The following is a 20453-nucleotide window of genomic DNA, read 5'->3' on the forward strand; positions in this document are numbered from 1 at the left end:
AGACATCCACCTTTAGGCCTAAGGACAATAAATGTCCTTAAGAGCCTCCAAGGGTTAATATGTGACCTATGATTATTCTTTCAAATCATGCTGACCAAAAAGCACCGGCCACCCACAAACAGAATCAAACAACTGCTCCTGATGGGTTTCCAGGACACGGCGTGAAGCAAATTTTTGGCCAAAGATGAAGCATAAAATGAGCACGAATTTGGCTCCTCTGGAGTCAATAAACTCAGTTTAACTCAACCACAACTACAATAAGTACCTTTAAGGTTCTTAAATGCAGAAATCATAGGAGCCTCATGCCGTGTGTGACTGGTGGGAACTGTGCAGGACACTTGTGTTTTTATATTGCTGTAGTCAGAAGGTGACATTTCCCAGCAGACGAAACATTACAGTGAATTAAACATGAAAAGACTTTGAGTAAACCAATGACTCAGTGCGGCTCATGCTGGAGCTGAAGTTCAGTTCCGGTTCATTCAGACCCTGTTCTTTGTCTACCTTGCCCCCATCCCTAAAACCAAACACTCACAGGGAAACTGCAAACTCACACTTTGACTGTCGTGCTTGAATTTCTCTGAAATTTCTAAACCGCCACTTGCTGCCAAAACACAGTGGAAAGCGGGAAGTGGAAGGAATTCTTCTGTTAGTCATGACTGAAGACCCTCTTTGTAATCTGTGTAAAGATAATTAATCTTTTTAAATGACTGGAAAAGTAGAGATTAGGTTATGAGAAATACATCATCATACAACACATCATTTTCCACAGATTTCGCCCTCACAGTCACTCAGACCTTAGAAGGGCTCTTTGTATGGACTGAGAAGTGTGCGTGTCTGTGTGTGTGTACACTGGGTGAAATAATTATTTGATCCTCTGCTTAATTTGTAAGTTTGCTCACACACAAAGAAATTAGCTGCCTCCAATTTTAAAGGAGAGAAACAGAATATCAACAAAAATCCAGAAAAACACACATAACATAAAAGTTTCATCTCCTACAAATGACCATCAATCACACTCAGTCTTGGACTCCAAGCAAGATCTTGTCTCGTGGTGGATAACAGAAGAAGTGACAGACCTCAAAGCTATCTACAGCAGGTGACCAGAATCTGAAAGTCATGTCCTTAAGAACTAGGGGAAAAAAATCCAGCAAACACCTGAGAGGTGCAGCTGCCCCTTCAGCTGATTCATCTGCTGTTCACTGAAGACTCATCAGAAATGGTTTCAGTGGAAGGGTGGCTGTCAAGAAGCCATTCTTTATGAAGGAAATGGGTAGAAGAGGATGAGGTATGCCACACTGCACAAGAACTGTACTGAACACTAGTTCCAGCAGGTGTAATGGAGGGATGAATCCGATGAGGAAGTTTGGATTGATTCTGTTTGTTGGCTCTGATTCACTCCCTCTGACTGATGTTTTTCTAAAAGGTCAGTTCCCAGTAAAAGCAGCAGAGTGGGTGAGGCGTGTCCCAACTGGCAGCTGAGTCCTAGTTATGAGAACACACAGCTTCCTGTGTGTGGTCCACCTGGCTCTCACAGTCATTACTATATAAATGGATCTGCAGAGTGAGTGTGTGAATGGAGCACAGCTCCACAGAGTAACCTGACACTAACTTTCTTCTTCTCTCTGATATTTTGCGCACTGATTCTTCAAAAAAAACCTGAACCTTGCTTCATATGCTTTTCAGCCACCTGTTAGCTGATGCTCATTGCCTCAAAGGAAGAAGATCATGATCACATGGTTGCTACTGTTTTCACTCTTCAGACAAAGCATGCAAGATGGACAAGGAGAGGGTAAGTATGTCGTCCTCTGTAATAGTCTTCAGGTATGAAAAGGATTGGATATTTTTAGTAAAGAAGATTTCAGATTTCAGCTCTTAGTTGTGTATACACCTGAGTTTGCACAAAGAATCTTTACTATGTATGCTAAAAGCCAAAGACATGCAGTGGAGCTCCAGGTTATGTTGACTTTGCACTCACCAGAGTTTTCAGGAAGCATTAGCCACTGAGATGCAGAATCAAGGCATAAGTAGTGTCTGTAATTTCCCCTTTGTAACAACTGCACAGGGGGTGATTTTTTAATTGATAATTCGTTTTTTATAACCAACCCATTTAAATGTTTTATAAAGGTTTAAAGTTTGCATTTTCAACATCGTTTTGACTAGCAGATGGGCACAGACCTCATTGCGAGCTATCTGTTGGTCTTTAGCTTCGATAATTGTGGACCTCTTGTTGGTGGGTTTGGGGTTTTTTTGTAACTCAAATATCTGACAAAAAATATAAAATGCTGTGTGGCTAATTTTACTAACAGGCCCCATGAAGTCTGCTTCAGCTTTTTTGAGCAAAATTCTAGGATATTATTATTATTATTATTATTACTATTGTGGACACAAATGGTCACATCTTCAGTTCACCTCACAACTTTACAGTGGGATTCCCAAAAAGTTGATCCTGTTCATCTGGATGTATCGTTTCAGTGGGAGAAATATTTCATTACTCATCCAAGTGACTTCTTCGGGCTTCAATCCAGATAAACAAAATCAACTTTTTGGGATTTCCTTACCTGGAAGAGTAAGCTTGCATCAAGACTTGCTTGATGGATTTTTCTTCTTTGCTTTTTTGCTTTTAATCTTTAGATATCTTCATGGGAGTCTTTTCTGTATGAGAAGGACAGTGTTCTCGAGCTGTAACCTCCTTCTTCTTTCTCCAAACATAAGCAGCATTTCTTTTGCGCAACATCTCTAAAATGAGAAATATCCTGTCTCAGAGTGATGCTGAAAAACTAGTTCATGCATTTATTACTTCCAGGCTGGACTACTGTAATTCATTATTAACAGGAAGTCCTAAAAACTCCCTGAAAAGCCTTCAGCTAATTCAAAATGCTGCAGCAAGAGTACTGACAGGGACTAGAAAGAGAGAGCATATTTCTCCTGTATTGGCTTCCCCTTTTTGGCTCCCTGTTAAATCCAGAATTGAATTCAAAATCCTGCTCCTCACATACAAGGTCTTAAATAATCAGGCACTTCGCTCTCACACTGCAGGCTTGTTGTTCCTAGAGTATTTAAAAGTAGAATGGGAGGCAGAGCCTTCAGTTTTCAGGCTCCTCTTCTGTGGAACCAGCTTTCAATTTGGATTCAGGAGACAGACACTATCTCTACTTTTAAGATCAGGCTTAAAACTTTCCTTTTTGCTAAAGCATATAGTTAGGGCTGGACCAGGTGACCCTGTCCTCCCTTAGTTATGCTGCAATAGACGAAGGCTGATGGGGGATTCCCATGATACATTGCATATTTCTTCTTCAGTCACCTTGCTTACTCAATATGTATTAACAGACCTCTCTGCATTGAATCAGACTTGTTATTAATCTCTGGCTCTCTTCCACAGCATGTCTTTATCCTGTCTTCCTTCTCTCACCCCAAACAGTCTGGGTTTTTCTCTGTATGTACTATTGTAGGGTCTACCTTACAATATAAAGCACCTTGAGGCAACTGTTGTTGTGATTTGGCGTTGTATAAATAAAACTGAATATAATTGAATTGAATTTAGCCAAAGAGATCTCATTTTGTCGTATCTACTAATGGACATACTTCTATTATGCGTAATTTTCTCCACGTGTCCTTAGCATACTTATGTCTGGCTTGAAGGCCTCTCTGCAGAAGAGAAGCTTTTCTTGGTCTTTCTCTGAGTCTTTGAAATCTTTTACCTCCTGCCTCTGGCAGACTTGTGCTGCAGTGTCTCTCTCTCCTCTATTTTTCAATGATACATCTCATTCCAGTTTTGACCTTTGGACATGCTGTGATAACTTTGTACACCAGTGCCTGCTTTGTAAACTTTAACAATGTATTTTTTTTCTCAAATGTAAACTGATTTTATTTTGTTTATTACAGGGGTTTACAGAGGCCAAAACTCTTTTGTATCAGGTTGTGAACATGTTTATTTCTGCTCTAAAGTTGGATATTTTACCATGGGAGTTGATGGGTATAACTACATTACAGGACATTGCACATGACGGGATCACCACAATTTTCTGCCTCATAGCTTGATGCTCAACACTGGCTAACACAACATGCACTTCAAATACGATATCCAATTTTTTGTTGGTGGCTCATTGTTTGAATTCGAGAACTGAAGTAGTGTTTGAACCTGAAAATGTCTAATGACATCAGCTCTAAGAAGTGGATTGCTATAGTAGGTTCATTCATCCACCAGCACAGATAGATATGACAGTCTTTAATAAAACATCAGTATTTGATGCCCGGGCAGTGACGACACTATTGGCACCACTGGCTGTGTCCTCACTGACTGCTGTTCAAATAGCCCAACGATGACTGTGAAGAATTGTTCAGGTCACTTTAACCATAAAATGTCCTGTGGTCACTTCCTTTAGGTGTTTTGCGTTGTGGACCTCAGAATGTGACTCTTGACTACGACAGTTTCCTGTTAAAGTGGGAAGATGACCCTTCTTGCTCTGTGATACGAGATGGGCTCGTGTACGAGCTGCAGCTTCTCATTGCAGACAAACCTGAACACAATGTAAGAGATTATTATGGGTAACTATAATCCTCACTTCTGTAGCCTCCAAACAAAAAGCTGTTCCTCTAATGTGTTTATGATAATGTTGTAGGGTGAAGTTGTTGTGGCACCTGCACAGATAGGATCTACTCATTCCTGGAAATGGACTTCCCATTTACCATCGCAGTGTGCTCGCCATTCAGTCCGGCTCAGGTCCCAATACAACAACCAATCAAGCCCATGGATGCAGAAGACGCTACCTGGTTAATATTAAGTTCAAATCATTTGATCTTTTTTGATTCTTAAACACTTTACAGTCTCGTTTATTCTTATCACTGTGCTTCTTCAGACCAGGGTGAAATACTGGTTCTCCCAAGAGACCAAATATTGGAGGTGGGCAGCACAGCCACATTCTGCTGCATGGTGCCAGATGGGGAAAGTATTAAAACAATGTTTCTATATGACTACAAAGGCACTAATGTAACAACTACAAAGATCAGTGAACATGTGCACTCCCTGACTGTTCACCTGGACCAAGAATCAGAAAACTATAGTGATGTAATATGTGAAACAACCAAAGGAAACATCAACGGAGCCAGTTTTCACGCCAGCTGTAAGTATGATGTAGCATTTGAGATTGTGGTTTCTCAAATTGATCTTGTAAATAAATGGTTCTCTTTTAAATGTGCTTCTGTTTTTCCTGGTATTTGCCACAAACTTAGATCCTCCTGATGACAGTGATCTTAAGTGTGAAACCCGGGATCTGGAATCAATCGATTGTTTTTGGAACGTAGGAAGGGCAGCAAACGAACATCCTGCAATGGAAAGAACATATCAGCTCCAAGGAAGGTATAATAAGACCCAACCACCCCTAATATATCTACAGTCTCCTGTATGGAAGCATCTGAGGGTGTGAATCTTAAAATAAGACACCTCACTGGACACCTTGTTAAAAACCACTGCAGACCGTTTCAGATTCAGAAGAACAAAAAGTTGATGAACAGTACTTTTAGATGATCTCGATGATCTGTAGTCAGAAGTTACAAAAATGAGCACTTGCTATGCAACTTCAGTTGCAGGATGATTTATTGGGGGAAAAAAACCTGAAAAAATAATAGTCAGAAAGCAAAGTGCTCTACTGCGAGAGCATGCAGACTCCAGTGCTATCACAGACAGACAGGCTGCCCTGTTTACTACTTTTAGTTAGAGTGAAAATCTACAACATATCAGGCCTTGTCAAAACATTCCCTTTTAAAGTGCGCCACTCTCCTTTGTAAAATCCATGCATATCCAAGTATAAGCCACACACACACACGCAGAGATGGTTAACACATTATTTGAAAACTAAAATAAAGTGCCCAGAATAAACATAGTCCAAAAAACAAATTGATTAATTATGGGATAAACAGTAGTTATGCTTCTCACAGTATGTAATGCCATATAGGTCAAAAGTCAAAGTGAGTTTACAAAGAGAACGTCCTTGATGAAATCACAGTGGAGTTGTTTTCAGGGCTATTCTTCTTTAATTTCACTTTATATGATTTGCAGTGAAAACTGCACACATTACACCTCGTCACCAGAGTTCTTAAAAAACCCAAAAACCTGAATATTTATAAAAGTAGTTTCAAGCAGTTGAGAGAAATGCTCTGATTTAAAAGACCATCAAAGCAAAAACATTTTGGGATCTATAGACTAAACTTTAAAGCACCAAACGTTATTGATTAAGCAATAAGGAGTTCAGTCAATGACAAATTTAAAATGTACTCTTACTTTGCTTCCTAGTGAATGTGCAGTCCTGCTAGCCTCTGTATTTATTTAGTTGTAAATATTTAGTAATAGCGGTGTATATTTTTTACATTTTAGCTCATGCATCAATGGACGTTCAGGTAAATGCTCGCAAAAAGTAAAGCTGGATGCAGCTGAGAGGAACTGGACCTTAACAGCAACTAATCGGCTGGGAAAGCTCGAGATCCATGACAACGCGGACCTGACCAAAAGAGGTAAAGCTTTGAATAAAATTTGGTTAAAATGATTATTTTTAATCTTTAAGATCAGCTGATTGTTGTGATCTCTTGTTTTAGTGCACCTGGTTGCTCCAGACAAAGTGGCAGCTTCAACTGTGAACCCCAGAAACATCAGTCTGAAATGGAGCTGGACTGTGCAGAAGTACAGTAATCTCAACATCACATGCCAAGTAGATGTCAGTGATGGAAACTCTAATACCAAAGTGAGTAGATTAAAAAGGAGGCTAAGGTATTGGCTTTTCAAAGTAAAAGTCTTCACTGAAGTCAGCTAACATAATTTTTGTCCTTGTAGACTGAAAACATTGGAGTTGGCCTCACAGCTGCAGTCATCAAGGACTTGATACCACACTGGGACTATGACGTGAGGGTCCGATGTGGAACAGCACAGCATTTCTGGAAATGGGGTGACTGGAGCAATAGTGTCAAAATCTGCACGAAGGGTGATGGTAAGTATTTTCTTTAAAAATCATAGGGTTTTAAATAAAACTGTATGATGAGATACAGATGAGTCAAATCTTTTATACAGTCTGAGTAAAGTCAGGTCATATGAAAGTAAGAAAAAGTTGCTGCTTCTCAACTGATGTGACTTCAGTAAACATTTACCTGATGAGCTTTTGGTCTCAGTTGATTGATTAAAGTCTCTTACTGAAGTAAATGTGGTGCTCATTTTGTAAATCATGGTCCCACTGGAGTCATAAAAACACAGCAATCTATCTTTTGATTGATTATGAACATTTCTAGAAGAAAAATATTTAATCTGCAAGGTTTGACTCCTGATTTTGTTTCTCTACACAGAAAGATTAGCTGGTTGCCTGAAGATCATAAAGATGTGTTTATGTTGTAATATGTTGCCCTCAGGGAGAAGGTACAGGTCTATACAGGCCAGAACATCCAGACTGGCCAACAGCCTGTATCCACAGGCTGTGAGGCTCCTGAACTCTCTGCCCCCCTCTCACGGACAATAACCATATCCAACTTCTTAATAGCAATGAACTGGTCTGCATTGGTGCATCATATCTTTATTCTCTTCCCCCTCCTGCCCCCCCCCCTCTTTCTTAAATAGATAACTATCATATCTGATATCATATCTCACAGTACAATAATATTGAATGGGTTGCATTGTTGTATTTTGTCATGTTTCTCAGGTCTTTGTCTGAATTTCTACGAACATTATTGCTAAGGATTGTCTTATTGCATTGGAGTCACACTGGGTTAAATATGTACACTTGGGTTTTAAGGGGTATTTATTATTTTCTTCTTTTTTTTGGGTTGTATGGAAGCCCCAAACGCAATTTCATTGTTCTTGACAATGACAGTAAATAAATAAATACTAAAATACTAAATACTAAATTGGTGGTCACTCTGTCTTGATACAGTCGCTCTTGGAGCTACCAGCCTGATTGAAAAGAACCTGAACATCAGTTCGTACACCTTCATGATAAACGCACAAACAGCAGTTTCATCCAACACCGTTACTTTGAATCCATCGAGTAGGTTACTTTTTTCATCTTGAAGACTGTTTTCTTTAATTAGACTGTCAACTGTATCATTTTCTTTGATTTACTTGATGCGTTTCATTATTTTCACCAGCTTACTTGACAGTGCTGACCTTGATAGCCCTGGGAGCAGTTTTTATTATTCTGTCCATCTGCACAATCCTCTGCTACAGACACCGGGTGTGGTAAGCAGTGCACATTTGCCTCTTTTGTCTCCAAATCTTTGTTTGGCATTTATTTTCATGCATTCTATCACCCAACAGCATCAAGCACAAAGAGAGCATTCGGCTAAACATGTCAGTTGTGGTCCGATTTGGGAGGGAACCACAAACTACAGAATCCAGCATTGTTTAGGCAACGTCACGCACCGATTCAATATTAATTTTAGTGACCCCATATTGACATATCTGTAAGAGAATCAGGATATCTGTCGGGGAACTGTTGTTTCTTTTGTTAGCTGATATTTCTTGTGTGTTTCAGGTCAGTTTATGGACGCAACGAGGAGTGCAATAAATTACTTTCTGTCTGGCTGCTTAATGCTACCTCTATACTCCACACAACTGTACTACTCAGTTCTTTATTAGTTTCCTTGTATATTGCATTATCATGAGGTCATTTTCTCTGTTTTTCAGAATGAACATGTGTTTGATCATCATCACTTTGGTCAGAGTCACTACAGCGAGGTCATGGATGTTCCTGAACTGCATGATAATTTCTGACCACTAGAGCCTGTTGGTAGCCAGGACCTGATGTGTTGTACCTTCTCTCCATCTTCCAAAGATGACTACAATAGGCTTCTGCAGAAACCCCGCCATGCCCCACTTTACCCACAGAGGAGTAACCACACAGTCCCATTTCCTGTGTGTCCACATACATTTTATTACTACCAAGACATCTGCATAGCTGCTAGATGTGTGAACACATTTAAACTTTACACAGGAACTTTAGACATCATTAACTACAACAGGGGTGGGCAACTCCAGGCCTCGAGGGCCGGTGTCCCTGCAGGTTTTAGATGTGTCCTTGGACCAACACAGCTGATTTAAATGGCTAAATTAGCTCCTGCAGTTCTCCAGAGGCCTGGTAACAAACTAATCATGTGATTCAGGTGTGTTGACCCAAGGTGAGATCTAAAACCTGCAGGACACTGGCCCTCGGGGCCTGGAATTGCCCACCCCTGAACTACAACATAGTTAATCAACTTCATTATCGTCTTCGGCTAGGGTTAGGGCTGGGTTTTGCTTCAGTCACATGAGCCAGTCACTGGCTCTCTTTTACAGCATGTCTTTGAGCTGTCTTCCTATCCTCACCCCAACAGATTGTGACAGATGATTGCCCCTCCTTGAGCCTGGTTCTGCTGGAGGTTTCTTCCTGTTAAAAGGGAGTTTTTTATTTCCATTGTTGCTCAAAGGGGGTTGTCTGATTGTTGGGGTTCTCTTATTACTGTACACTGTAAAAAAATATTCCGTAGAAAAACAGAAAATGTCCTGGTAATTTTCTGCCAGTACATTTTCTGTTTTTTTACGGAGGTTTGACGGACCTTTCTGTAAATGATAAAACGGAAAATTCTGTAGATTTACAGTATACTCTCTGTACTATTTACGGACATTTCCTTCAGCTATAAAACAGAAAATTCCGTTTATTCACAGTATATTTTCTGTATCATTAACTGATATTTTCCGTTAATAGAAAAATTGAAATTTCTGTTTATATTACTATTTCCAAGCACTTCTTTTCACTGTAACTCATTAAATATAGTTCTTTATATCCATAAACGTACATTTCTATGCAATTACAACCTAGTACACCATGTACTCAAAAATTCATAAATTAAAACTTAAATTAATTTGTGCTTCGTACACAACAACATTGGTACAATTAATGTTAAATATTCTTTTATTCTCCTTAACTCAAACACTATACTAAAATATAATGACAGCATCCATCTTGTCATAAAACTACTAAACAGCTGATACATGAACAAAATAACTCACAAGCTTTCAAATTTGAGCATTTTTATTTCCTTGAAATCAGGTTGCCCTCATGTAAATGTGTTTATTTACATTCATTCAAGTGGCTACCAAGTGTTTTCTTCAAACAGGACACCTGACAAACAAAAAATGTCATATTTAACGACATGTTCACATTTAATAATATCCAGAGTACCTTTTAGTTAGAATCACTGCCTTGTGGTAGTTTTGCCTCAGCCAAATGGTTAAGGTGTGGTTTACATCCATCTCTGTCCACTTATGATACAGTATACACATGTAGTCAGTTATAGCCAAACACCTTTGATTACTGAATTACATTCACTTCATTAATGAAGTGAATGTAATTCACATTTGTGTGAACATTTGTCTGAGATTAACTCTTTGGGCTCTTTACCTTACAATATAACATACTTGAGTCAAAATTTGTTGACTGTTTAAGTGGTGCCACATGAATACAACTGAACAGATCTAAAGAAGATGTTCCTGAACTTTGGGTTTATTCGAACAGGACTGATGGATAACCACAGGACTTTTCCCCATATGATAACTACAACACATAATAAATTAAGACAGATTACTGTCCCAAACTTAAAGATAAAAGTGTATTTACGGGACTTGTTTTGTCAGTGAGGAGCAAAGTATAATTAGAAGTGCTTGTTCTGATGAAAAGTTAAACTGTAAACAGCAGCATAGTGAATAAGGATCTGTGTCCACGAATCCTCAGCAGTGACAACACTTAAACATCATAGTTCAAAATCCTTAATGCACACCTTTTTCTCCACGGTGTTCAAATTCTCTAAGCTGGTTAAGTAGAGGAAAAAGTCTGACATATTTCATGACCATTAAATGTTAGACAAGGCTCTGAAAACGAGGTTACAGTTACAAACAAAAACCTCTGCTAGTGCGCACAGACCCTAAATCACAACAAATAAGACAATAGTAAGACAAATTACTACAAAGTCTTGTTACCGCTCTTCATATAACAGTGTGACAAAGTCCTGAATGCAGCCTGCATGTTAGTACATCAAGGTCCATCTGAGCTTTAAGTAAAATACACTCAGCTTTTCCTTGGATTTTAAGAGTTGCTCAGTTCATACAGGAACTGCAGCAGTCGGGGTTAACGTGTCGCTGTGTTGCTCCTCCGTGTCAGCCATTGAGACTAGTCGCAATTTATTCTGAGGAAAAAAAGAGAAACAACAAGACATTTTTAAAAAGTTTGTCATTTTATAATTTTTTTTACCTAGAACATAAACAACATTAACAAAAAAAGGATTAGGGCTGTGCGATATGACGATATATATCAGATTACGATATAAAAATGTCTATCGTTTCATATTATACACTATTCTTTGTTTTGTGGTGTTGCAAAATAAACTGTTTACGGCAATATTTTTTTCATGGTTTTGATGGTCACTGTAGTTGCTATATTATTTCTTAAAGTTCTCTCCTTCTCTTATACTTAAAATAACCACACTATGGACGGACAAGTGACTGTTTTTACGCGTACTTTCGTTACCAACAATGAGGATAAAACCATCGTGTGGCTCCGCCGTCCGCTTGTTTATTTTCCACATAAACCTTTCACAATAAAGCTCAAGTTTCTGTTGAGACTTTTCAAACTAAACTGAAATGATATACATTATTCTCAAACATAAAATTTCAGAATATGCATCAAACAAATGACCTCAAATAAAAACATCAAGTAACTATAAATGGCGCTTACAGTCACCACGCAGACGAAGGCACAGAGAATACCAGCATGGCCAGCAAGGATGAGGCAGAACCAGAAGGACCAGTCAAAAGAAATCGAGGACCTTATTGTTAAATGAGGGGCTACCTCTGTAGCATGGACATGGTTTGGTTATGAAAAGTCTGACACGCCCCAGAAAACTGTACTATGCAAATTATGCCACAAACTGGTCCCCACCACCACTCGAACACGACAAACCTCTTTAACCACCTACACAAGAATCACATGAAAGAGTTTCGAGAGAGTTTACGAATGAAAAGCAAAAAAGAGTCGTCAGGTGCTCAAAATAATCCTTAGACTCAAACGTTAGAACAGGCTTTTCCTTGCAGCACGCCGTGTAATAAATACTCAGAAAGAAAATGGCGGCCATTTAAACTCATGTCTAAAAATGTATAGTTTCATGCATCGGTCAAAACACTCGACTCCAGGTACACGACGCCCAACTGAAAACATTTCACATAAGTCGAGTTGCCCGAGAATCACAGAATTTACAGAAAATGCACTATTTTGTGATATATATCGTTATCAGGAGAGATACGTCTTATATTGGGATATGAGACTTTGGTCATATCACGCAGCCCTACAAAGGATTATAATTCATGTAGAGTTGCATACACATAACACCATTCTGTTGCAACAAAAGCAGTTTATAATTAAAGTAACACACATACCTTGAAAAACTAAATCAACCACAACATTAAACTCACCTTGTGTTTGTAGAGAAGGTGATCAGGGTTTTTCTTCATTTCCTGAGACCAGCTGCTCTGGATCATCACCAGCTTGTATCTTCATCTTTTTTTTCACTCGGGGAAGTCTTTCCTTTTCTTGGCCATTGCTCTGCACTGGAAAACCAAAGTGTGTGATCAAAGGTGAAATAAGGGATATTTTTCCACTGCAGGACTTAAAGTGCTTCAAGTAGTGATAGCTGTTGATCCATTTCTCAAATAATCTGTAAGGATCTGGATTTTTAAGAAAGATACAAATATCTCTGCTTATATTTGGCTAAAAGCTTGATATAGACAAGGCATATAGAGCCCCTGCACACCAGCACTGCACTTACATTATAGTTCAATCAAGAAATAGTTATTATTGATTTATTATTGAATTTTTTTAGTAATAATTTTTAGTATTTAATCACATTAGCACAGTGGGGTGACAAAAATATTCCACATACAAGAAATACTGCTCAGCATTTCATAAATTACATTTTCAACAAATGTTGGAGTAAAAACACAGTTACAGGGAAAATGTGTCTGTCTGTAAATATTAACTAAACATTTCTATGTGCTACAAAATAGACATACTGTAATTGTAAATGTGCTGAGGTGAAACTATACTTTCAATAATTTTACCACTACAGTCTGTTAACCACCGAAATAATCTATGCTGGTCAGCTAGCTAAAAGTCTTTACTTTAGCAGCCCAAATCAGAGGCTAACATTAGCATTTGCTAGCGTCAGCCAGGAAGGTCTGAGGCTTAAACTAGGGTTAGTGTAACTTTGCCTGAAACCCTTTAAAGTGTACAGTAGAGCCAACTGTAAAACACAGGTATTGATACAGTACTTATTAGAGTCCTAGAATAATTTCTAGAACCATGAAGTTCTCACTTTCCCAGTTATCCACATCGCTGACTTTTGCTAATTAGCTAGTTAGCAGTCACAGCTGTGTAATACCCAGAGAGACACAGACAGCTAACTATAATATTTATGAAAACTGGTTCAGCCACTGAAGGGCAAAACTGGTGGTATCACAGTAAAAATTATTTTAACATTAACTAAAATAAAGCTTAAGTCATGTTAAACCTAAATAACAATTATTTTAAAAAATGAGTCAGCAAAATATTCCTGACTTGTCTGGAGACAGCCGAAACCAGTTAACAAATAAATTAACAATTCTTTCTAAATAAAAACACGGAGTCTTTTGAAAAACATTATTTTAATAAAACGAAACATGAGTTTTAATACTTACCACAGAAATTTGAAGGCAGTTTCTCCAACTTCAGAATCCAAAATCCAGATGAAGCCTGAAAGAAGCCTAATGGCTGCTCTTGCGCTTACTTTTCCCTCCTTTTCAGGTTCTTTTTCCCACAATGCATTGCAGTAGTTGAGAAATACAGAAAAATACCTGTAAATGACTAATACGGAAAATTCCTTCACGTTTATACAGTAGATTGTACTGTATTTTTACGGATTTTTTTTACAGTGTAGGGTCTTTACCTTACAATGTACTGGGCCTTGAGGCAGCTGTTCTGATTTGGCTCCATATAAATAAAATTGAATTTATTGATTAGATAGTTTGTATTCTTTAAATTTGTTTTTATTGTTACCTATTTATTGGTTTTATTGTTATGTATTATAAATGCTGCTACCAAGAGCTGCTTCTAACAGCTGATGCTCAATGACAATAAAGGTTTCTGATTCTGAACTGAATTGATTTGTACCTTCTGAGGACCAAAGAGGCACATACTTGTTCAAAACCTGTAAAAGGTATACATTAGCACCCGTTCTTTTATTTGTTTAGGTGCAAAATCAAAAGGTTGTACGTGGTTAAACAGACTGTTGCGACCAGCTGTTGCTCCCGATCCTTTGATTCTGACCTGGTAAGACACGAGACAGAATACTTCACTTCCCATGTTCCTCCTTATTTACACATGCGCATGGGGAGATGTGCACAGTGCTCCTGCAGATCTGAAGGACGCTCCTTCAGTCTGTTACATTTATACTCTAAGCCCACAATAAATTTAGAACACCTTTGACCTGACCCCCACATGTGACTATATCACTGAATCCATACACACTATCCTATGACCGTTGGTATGTGCAGCTGTCTTGTCTCTTACCTACATATATCCTGGCTCCACATTCCTCCTGCTATTCTCAGAAATGAAAAATGTCACATTGCCCTGTTTATTTCCCTGTTTCCTGCTTAAGGCCAGGTCAGAAAGCGGTCACAGTGCAGATACATATGGACACATTCTGGCGCCTCTCTTCCTATGTTGTCTATCCCCACAGTTTCACATGAGCCATAGTTTCACATGATTTTCCCCCTTGCTCAAACTATTCATACTTTATTATTCAACTGCATCTCTGCAGACAGAGGCCTCTCTTTTTAAAAAAAAAATCATGCAAGCCCTACGTATTATCCACACAGAAAAGGAAAAATTTGGCAAAATATTATTTTTTCTATGAGATTTGAATCCCTTCATATTTGAAAACCACTCCTCTAAGGCACTGTTGTACCTTTGTGGTCTGTTCATTACACAGACTACTGGCCAGTCATTCCTGCTTCTCTTTAGGACACAAAGAGGAAAGGTTACTGCTCCTATGACAAAACGTATCCCTCAAGTTACCTTATTTTCTAACACCTCAGTCGCCCAACCCTAGAGACTCGTCAGAGATCATCTGGCGACCACTGGTTGCCATGTAAAAATGTGTGTTTCCTGACTGGCTTCAAATGGGCTCCGGAAGTCGTTCGTTTGAAACTGATGTAGTGCTTTGGTTACTAGCAGGTCTCTAAAAAACACTTGATAACTCCTCTTTGAGCAGTTGTGAAATTGTGAAGAGTGTGACAGAAACCAGAAACTGGTAGTGTTCACCTTCACAGTAAAAGCTTTGCCTTACCATTGCAACCAATACATTTAAACGATGCAGCTTTTACTCTGAAAGGAATCTTCTGTGTTTACGGTTTTAGTGCCCTTACTCGGAAACTAAATGGAAAGTGTTTACAGAGAATTTTCCATGGAAACTACAGTCAACCGTAGCGATGGGAATTGGATCCAGTACTAACGATTCCTTGGAATCACTAGTCTGCCTGCCTATCGATCCTGTTTATTGGTTCTTGCACTGTCACTATGATCAGCTGATTTCAGTTCATGTGTCAGACTGGCTCTGCCATCACTACAGAAACTAAACTGGTCATGTTGGAGCTTCCACAGCATGTCTTATCCTGTCTTCCTTCTCTCACCCCACCTGGTCGCAACAGATGCCCACCCTCCCTGAGCCTGGTTCTGCCGGAAGTTTCTTCCTGTTGAAAGGGAGTTTTTCCTTCCCACTGTCGCCAAAGTGCTTACTCATAGGGGGTCATATGATTGTTGGGCTTTTCTCTGTATTATTATAGGGTCTGCCTTACATTAATAAGAGCATTGAGGCGACTGTTGTTGTGATTTGGTGCTGAGTAAATAAAACTGAATTGAATTGAACAAGTATTGCACACCAGAGTGACCTTAGAACCGACTGACTGATCATTAATGTTTAGCCTATGTTAGTGAAAAATTTGATGAGAGATATTTTCCTTTGATCTGTGTTTATAAGAACCAAGAACTTACCTTTGATTCAATGCTGTAAACCAGTAAAACAATAAGCTTCCAAAGTGCTTTATGTGATGCTTTGATTGTGTCTGGTTACTGCCAGAAACTTGGTTGTTGGTTTCCAGAGAAACAGTAAAGCACCATGAAGACTGTGTGACCTGCGGTGTTGATTTTGGCATGAGTAATGAACACTAGAGGGAGCCAGCTCTGCATTAATGATGAGCTGTCACACGTTGCATGCCAGGAGTGTAAAGTGCATTTACACAGCTATCATCTCCCGTCTCCCACCCCATGCAGCAGACTGTGACAGCACTGAGCAGCTCCTTCAGTGGGAGACTGCGGCACCCACGGTGTGGGACGGAGAGATTTCGCAGGTCTTTCCTCCCCACTGCTGTCAGACTCCACAACAAAGACTTTAACTGAACAAACACACACATCCACACATGTGCAATAACACTAAGTGCAATAATCCTTTCTGGCATCGTTGTATTTTTACTCAGTTGTATATAGCATTCGTATTCTATTTTTATCTTATTGTATATTTTTATTCTATTTTATTCTACTGTATATAGTATATTATTTTATTCTATTCTGTACAGTTGTGTACTGTATTTATTCTTATTGTATTCTAATTTTTGCGTCATAACTTTTGCACTGTCCACTTCCTGCTGTGACAAAACAAATTTCCCACGTGTGGGACTAATAAAGGTTATCTTATCTTATCTTATCTTATCTTATCTTATCTTATCATAGCTGGACTGGCCATCGGGCATACCGGGCATTTGCCCGGTGGGTCGCTGGCGATTTTTTGTTTTTATGGGCCGATGGATTTTTATTTTTATTTTAGGAAGGGTATATATAATGAAAGGTGTTGGATTGGCCAATTGGAAATGATCGACTCTGGGCTGGACCAATTACAGCCGAGGAGGCCAGATGCACCCTCCCCCTTGTTTAGCAATCACGTGATTTTCACGCATTGCATGCCGGGAACTCGTGGCAAAACAATCCAAGTACCTGTGAAGGTTCTGTCATCCAGGTCATCGTAGTCAAAGGAGCTTGCAAAGAAAAGCATCTGGACTTCTTTAAGTTACTTGAAGACGTTTCACCTCTCATCTGAGAAGCTTCTTCAGTTCTAAGGTCAAATGGTGGAGAGTCCCAGATATAAACCTAGTGGGAGTATCCCCCCACAGAGGGACAAAAGGACCCCCTGATGATCCTCTAATCGCCTGAGCCAAGGTGTGAAACTGGGTGTGGGTCCCAATCAGCCAGAGTTTCTGGTGTGTTCATTGTGAAACCTGGCCCCACCTTATCATGCGAATTCCTGAGGTCAGATGGCCCAGGATGTGAGTGGGCGTTAAGGTGTCTGGGAAGGGATCTCAAAACTGGATTATAGATGGCAGAGAGTTGGTGTCGTAAACCCCCGCCTCTGTTCAAAGATGGTCGCTCACAGTGGACATAGATGGCTTCTTTCACTCCTCTTTCAAACCATGTCCTCTCTGTCCAAAATGTGAACATTGGCATCCTCGAAAGAGTGACCTTTATCCTTAAGATGCAGATGGACTGCTGAGTCTTGTCCTGTGGAGGTAGCTCTTCTATGTTGTGCCATGCGCATGTGAAGTGTCTGTGAAGTGGCAAGCTCCTTTGAATCCAAGTACCGCATCAAATGCAAACATTTGAGGCACCGCAAAATGTTCATTCTCCGGTTCCAATACCTTCTTGTTTTTTCTTTGCCGCACAAAAAAATAATGTACAAAACAAAAGGAGAACAATGCCGGTCCGTACAAAGACAGACTCAACGAAAAGACAAAGAAAAGATACAAGGAAAAAATCAAAGGAGTGAAAGGTTTAGACCCTTACGAGCACACAGAGTGGACAAAAGACGTTAGCGTGCTGCCCAACTTTCACCACGCTCATATTTATAATCATACGGTTCTTGGAGTGAGTGCATACACTCGTGAAGTTTAGTAACTTCAGGTCACTGCAACAAGCCCAGGTACAGTTTACCGACGGACAGGTGCAGGACCTTGAAATGCACCGTGTAGAACGAAAGACCATCGTACGAACAAAGGTAAGTTTACCAGTCTCACAAATCGTCGTCATAAATACACATTCGTTAACCGTTTATTAATATAACCTTTGAGCTTAACGGTAATTAATTAGCAGTGGAAATAATATCTGGTAGCATAACAGAAATGTAGCAGTGACAATAATATTGTATGTTGTAATCGCACTGGACAATTGGTGATACAAAGCAACTGTTTTATCCTGTGAATAAAAGTATATGTTTTTGTCAATGTACCATGGTAATAACAGAAGCGAAACGCAATATTGTGTCAGGACAATTCACTATTTATGCACAATAAACAAAGGAGCGACAAGGTAAGAGGACGGAAGGGAGAGGTAAGTGACGGACAAGGTAAGCGACTCATGTTGTAACTGACGTCAGACGCCGGAGATTTTGGCGGAAAATTAAAGCAAATGGTAGTTTAGATTTGAACAAATTCATTTAAGCTTCAGTATTACCAAATACACTTATCAACTGTCTTATAACTAACAATATTTGTGTAAATAATCTCCAACACCCTGGAGAACAACGGGGAGAGTTTAGAGACTCTCCAAGATTATATTGATCAGTGCTTTCAGGATCTCGTGATGAAGAAGACCCAGTGTGCAGCTTCCCCGGCCAAACCTGAGACGCCGTCGTCGAAAAGACAACGCCCGGCAGATTCCCCCGGCTCAACATCGCCAGCCGGCAAAGATATTGCCGACATACTGGAGTCAATCGACAAGTGATTGTCCAGTTTCGACGCAAGGCTGTCCTTGGTGGAGATTCTTCACCGAGAATTTAAATGCTTGCGAGAATCCCTGGAGTACAGCCAGCAGCAGGTGGAAACGCTTGCTGCTGAAAATGCCACGCTAAGGGAGTCGGTGAAATGTCTCACAGATAATGTTACCCAGCTCAATAACGAAAATAAAAAAATAAAAGAAACAGTTATCGATCTACAAGCTCGTAGCATGCGTGATAATCTGGTATTTTCTGGTATTCCAGAAGCCGCTGGAGAGGACGCGGAGACCACGGTAAAAAGCTTCATCAAAACCCACCTGAAGCTGCCGGAGGACACTGTGAAGAACATCGTCTTTGATTGGGTACATCGCCTCGGCCCCATTCGGGCTACGGCCGGGAGACCACGTCCTATCGTGGCCAAATTCGGCCACTTCAAACAAAAGCAACATGTGAAAAGCCGCGGCAGGGAATTAAAAGGAACGGACTTCAGTGTGAACGACCAGTTCCCCAAAGAGATCTTGGAACGACGCAGGGTCCTCTTCCCAATCCGACGCGGCTTCATCCAGAAGGGCTCCCGCGCTGTCATCGCTGTGGACCGGCTGTACGCGGACGGACAGCTCCACCGCGACCCCAACATCACTCCGTGGCTGTATTAACCTCACACCAGATAAGAATCAGCTACACCATTTCCCTATCCACTCACACTAACTTGCATTAACATCTGTTTAACTTACCAGTATCAAATCGCATCTTAAAGTGTGATTTCATAGCAGAATTAACACCGTCACTCTCCGTCAGTGATTTAATTGGAATGTTTACGTTTTGTTTTTGTTTTTTTTTCTTCTCGTTTTTTTTTCTCTCTTTTCCCCCTCTTGGTTTTATGCTGCTCACCCCTGTCCTTGGTTTCTTTCTTTATTCCTTTTACTGCCTCGATCACCTGCTTCGACACTCATCCACAAACATCCTTTATTTCGACACATACGCACCATGCGCTCGCTCAACGGCAGCACATTTACTTCAGTCAGACAGCGCACACAGTCGTTTAGGACACACACACTTAAGCCAAGCCTACTTATATTAGTAACTATGCATACACAAAGTCAGACTCAGGGAGCATCTCGCCACACATTTTTTCTCTCTCTCCTTCTCTTTATTTATGAACAAGTGACGTATTCTCTCCACCTGTCTAAGCGACGCACACAGCATACATCCCTAGTTATACACAAACATCTATGGGTACACTGAGGTTCATTACATGGAATATAAATGGAGCTGGCTCCAGAGAAAAGAGGTTAAAAATATTTAACCAACTCAAAAAACTACAGGCAGATGTTGTCCTTTTACAAGAGACCCACAGACCTCTTAGAGGTTCGAATGAACTTAAAACACCTGAGTTTCCTAATGTGTTCTCAGCTTGTTATAATTCTAGACAAAGGGGAGTAGCAATTTTAATACATAAAAATATTAATTTCACAGTACTCGATACAGTTGAGTACTGTTGGCTCTGTTGGCTCTCAGGTGACTGTTTCCTCGCGGCTGCGTGCAGCGGGGCTAGGGGAGGGTCTGTGCTGACGGACGTGGGTTACTGACCTGGT

The 20453-nt window shown here is 39.9% G+C and overlaps 1 protein-coding gene and 1 long non-coding RNA gene across 2 annotated transcripts; one reads left to right on the plus strand and one right to left on the minus strand.

Annotated features, from left to right (window-relative positions):
• The first annotated feature begins 1564 nt into the window (after nt 1-1564).
• Nucleotides 1565-9998, plus strand: LOC146665622 (leukemia inhibitory factor receptor-like). Its single transcript, XM_085413347.1, has 11 exons — nt 1565-1789; nt 4383-4528; nt 4620-4770; nt 4857-5120; nt 5230-5356; nt 6371-6507; nt 6589-6734; nt 6824-6977; nt 7908-8021; nt 8122-8212; nt 8660-9998. Coding segments are annotated over exons 1-11 (1395 nt in total). The 5' UTR covers nt 1565-1725; the 3' UTR covers nt 8661-9998.
• Nucleotides 9999-10025: 27 nt separating this feature from the next.
• On the minus strand, nt 10026-13946 carry LOC146665623 (uncharacterized). Its single transcript, XR_014912634.1, has 3 exons — nt 13736-13946; nt 12476-12610; nt 10026-11193 (listed from the first exon to the last, which is right to left on the minus strand). It is a non-coding gene; the product is annotated as an uncharacterized LOC146665623 (long non-coding RNA).
• Nucleotides 13947-20453: the final 6507 nt, after the last annotated feature.

This window comes from Rhamphochromis longiceps, linkage group LG7, assembly GCF_057381845.1.
Source record: "Rhamphochromis longiceps isolate RC_006_pf linkage group LG7, R_longiceps_female_GT1.1, whole genome shotgun sequence".
NCBI classification, from domain to species: domain Eukaryota; kingdom Metazoa; phylum Chordata; class Actinopteri; order Cichliformes; family Cichlidae; genus Rhamphochromis; species Rhamphochromis longiceps.

Bases quoted from the DNA above. Each gene is read 5' to 3' on its own strand.
- LOC146665622 (XM_085413347.1), top strand. From the start codon at position 1,726: ATGATCACATGGTTGCTACTGTTTTCACTCTTCAGACAAAGCATGCAA. The intron at 4,529-4,619 runs GTAAGAGATTAT...ATAATGTTGTAG, and splicing joins CAGACAAACCTGAACACAAT to GGTGAAGTTGTTGTGGCACC. The intron at 8,022-8,121 runs GTAGGTTACTTT...TATTTTCACCAG, and splicing joins CGTTACTTTGAATCCATCGA to CTTACTTGACAGTGCTGACC.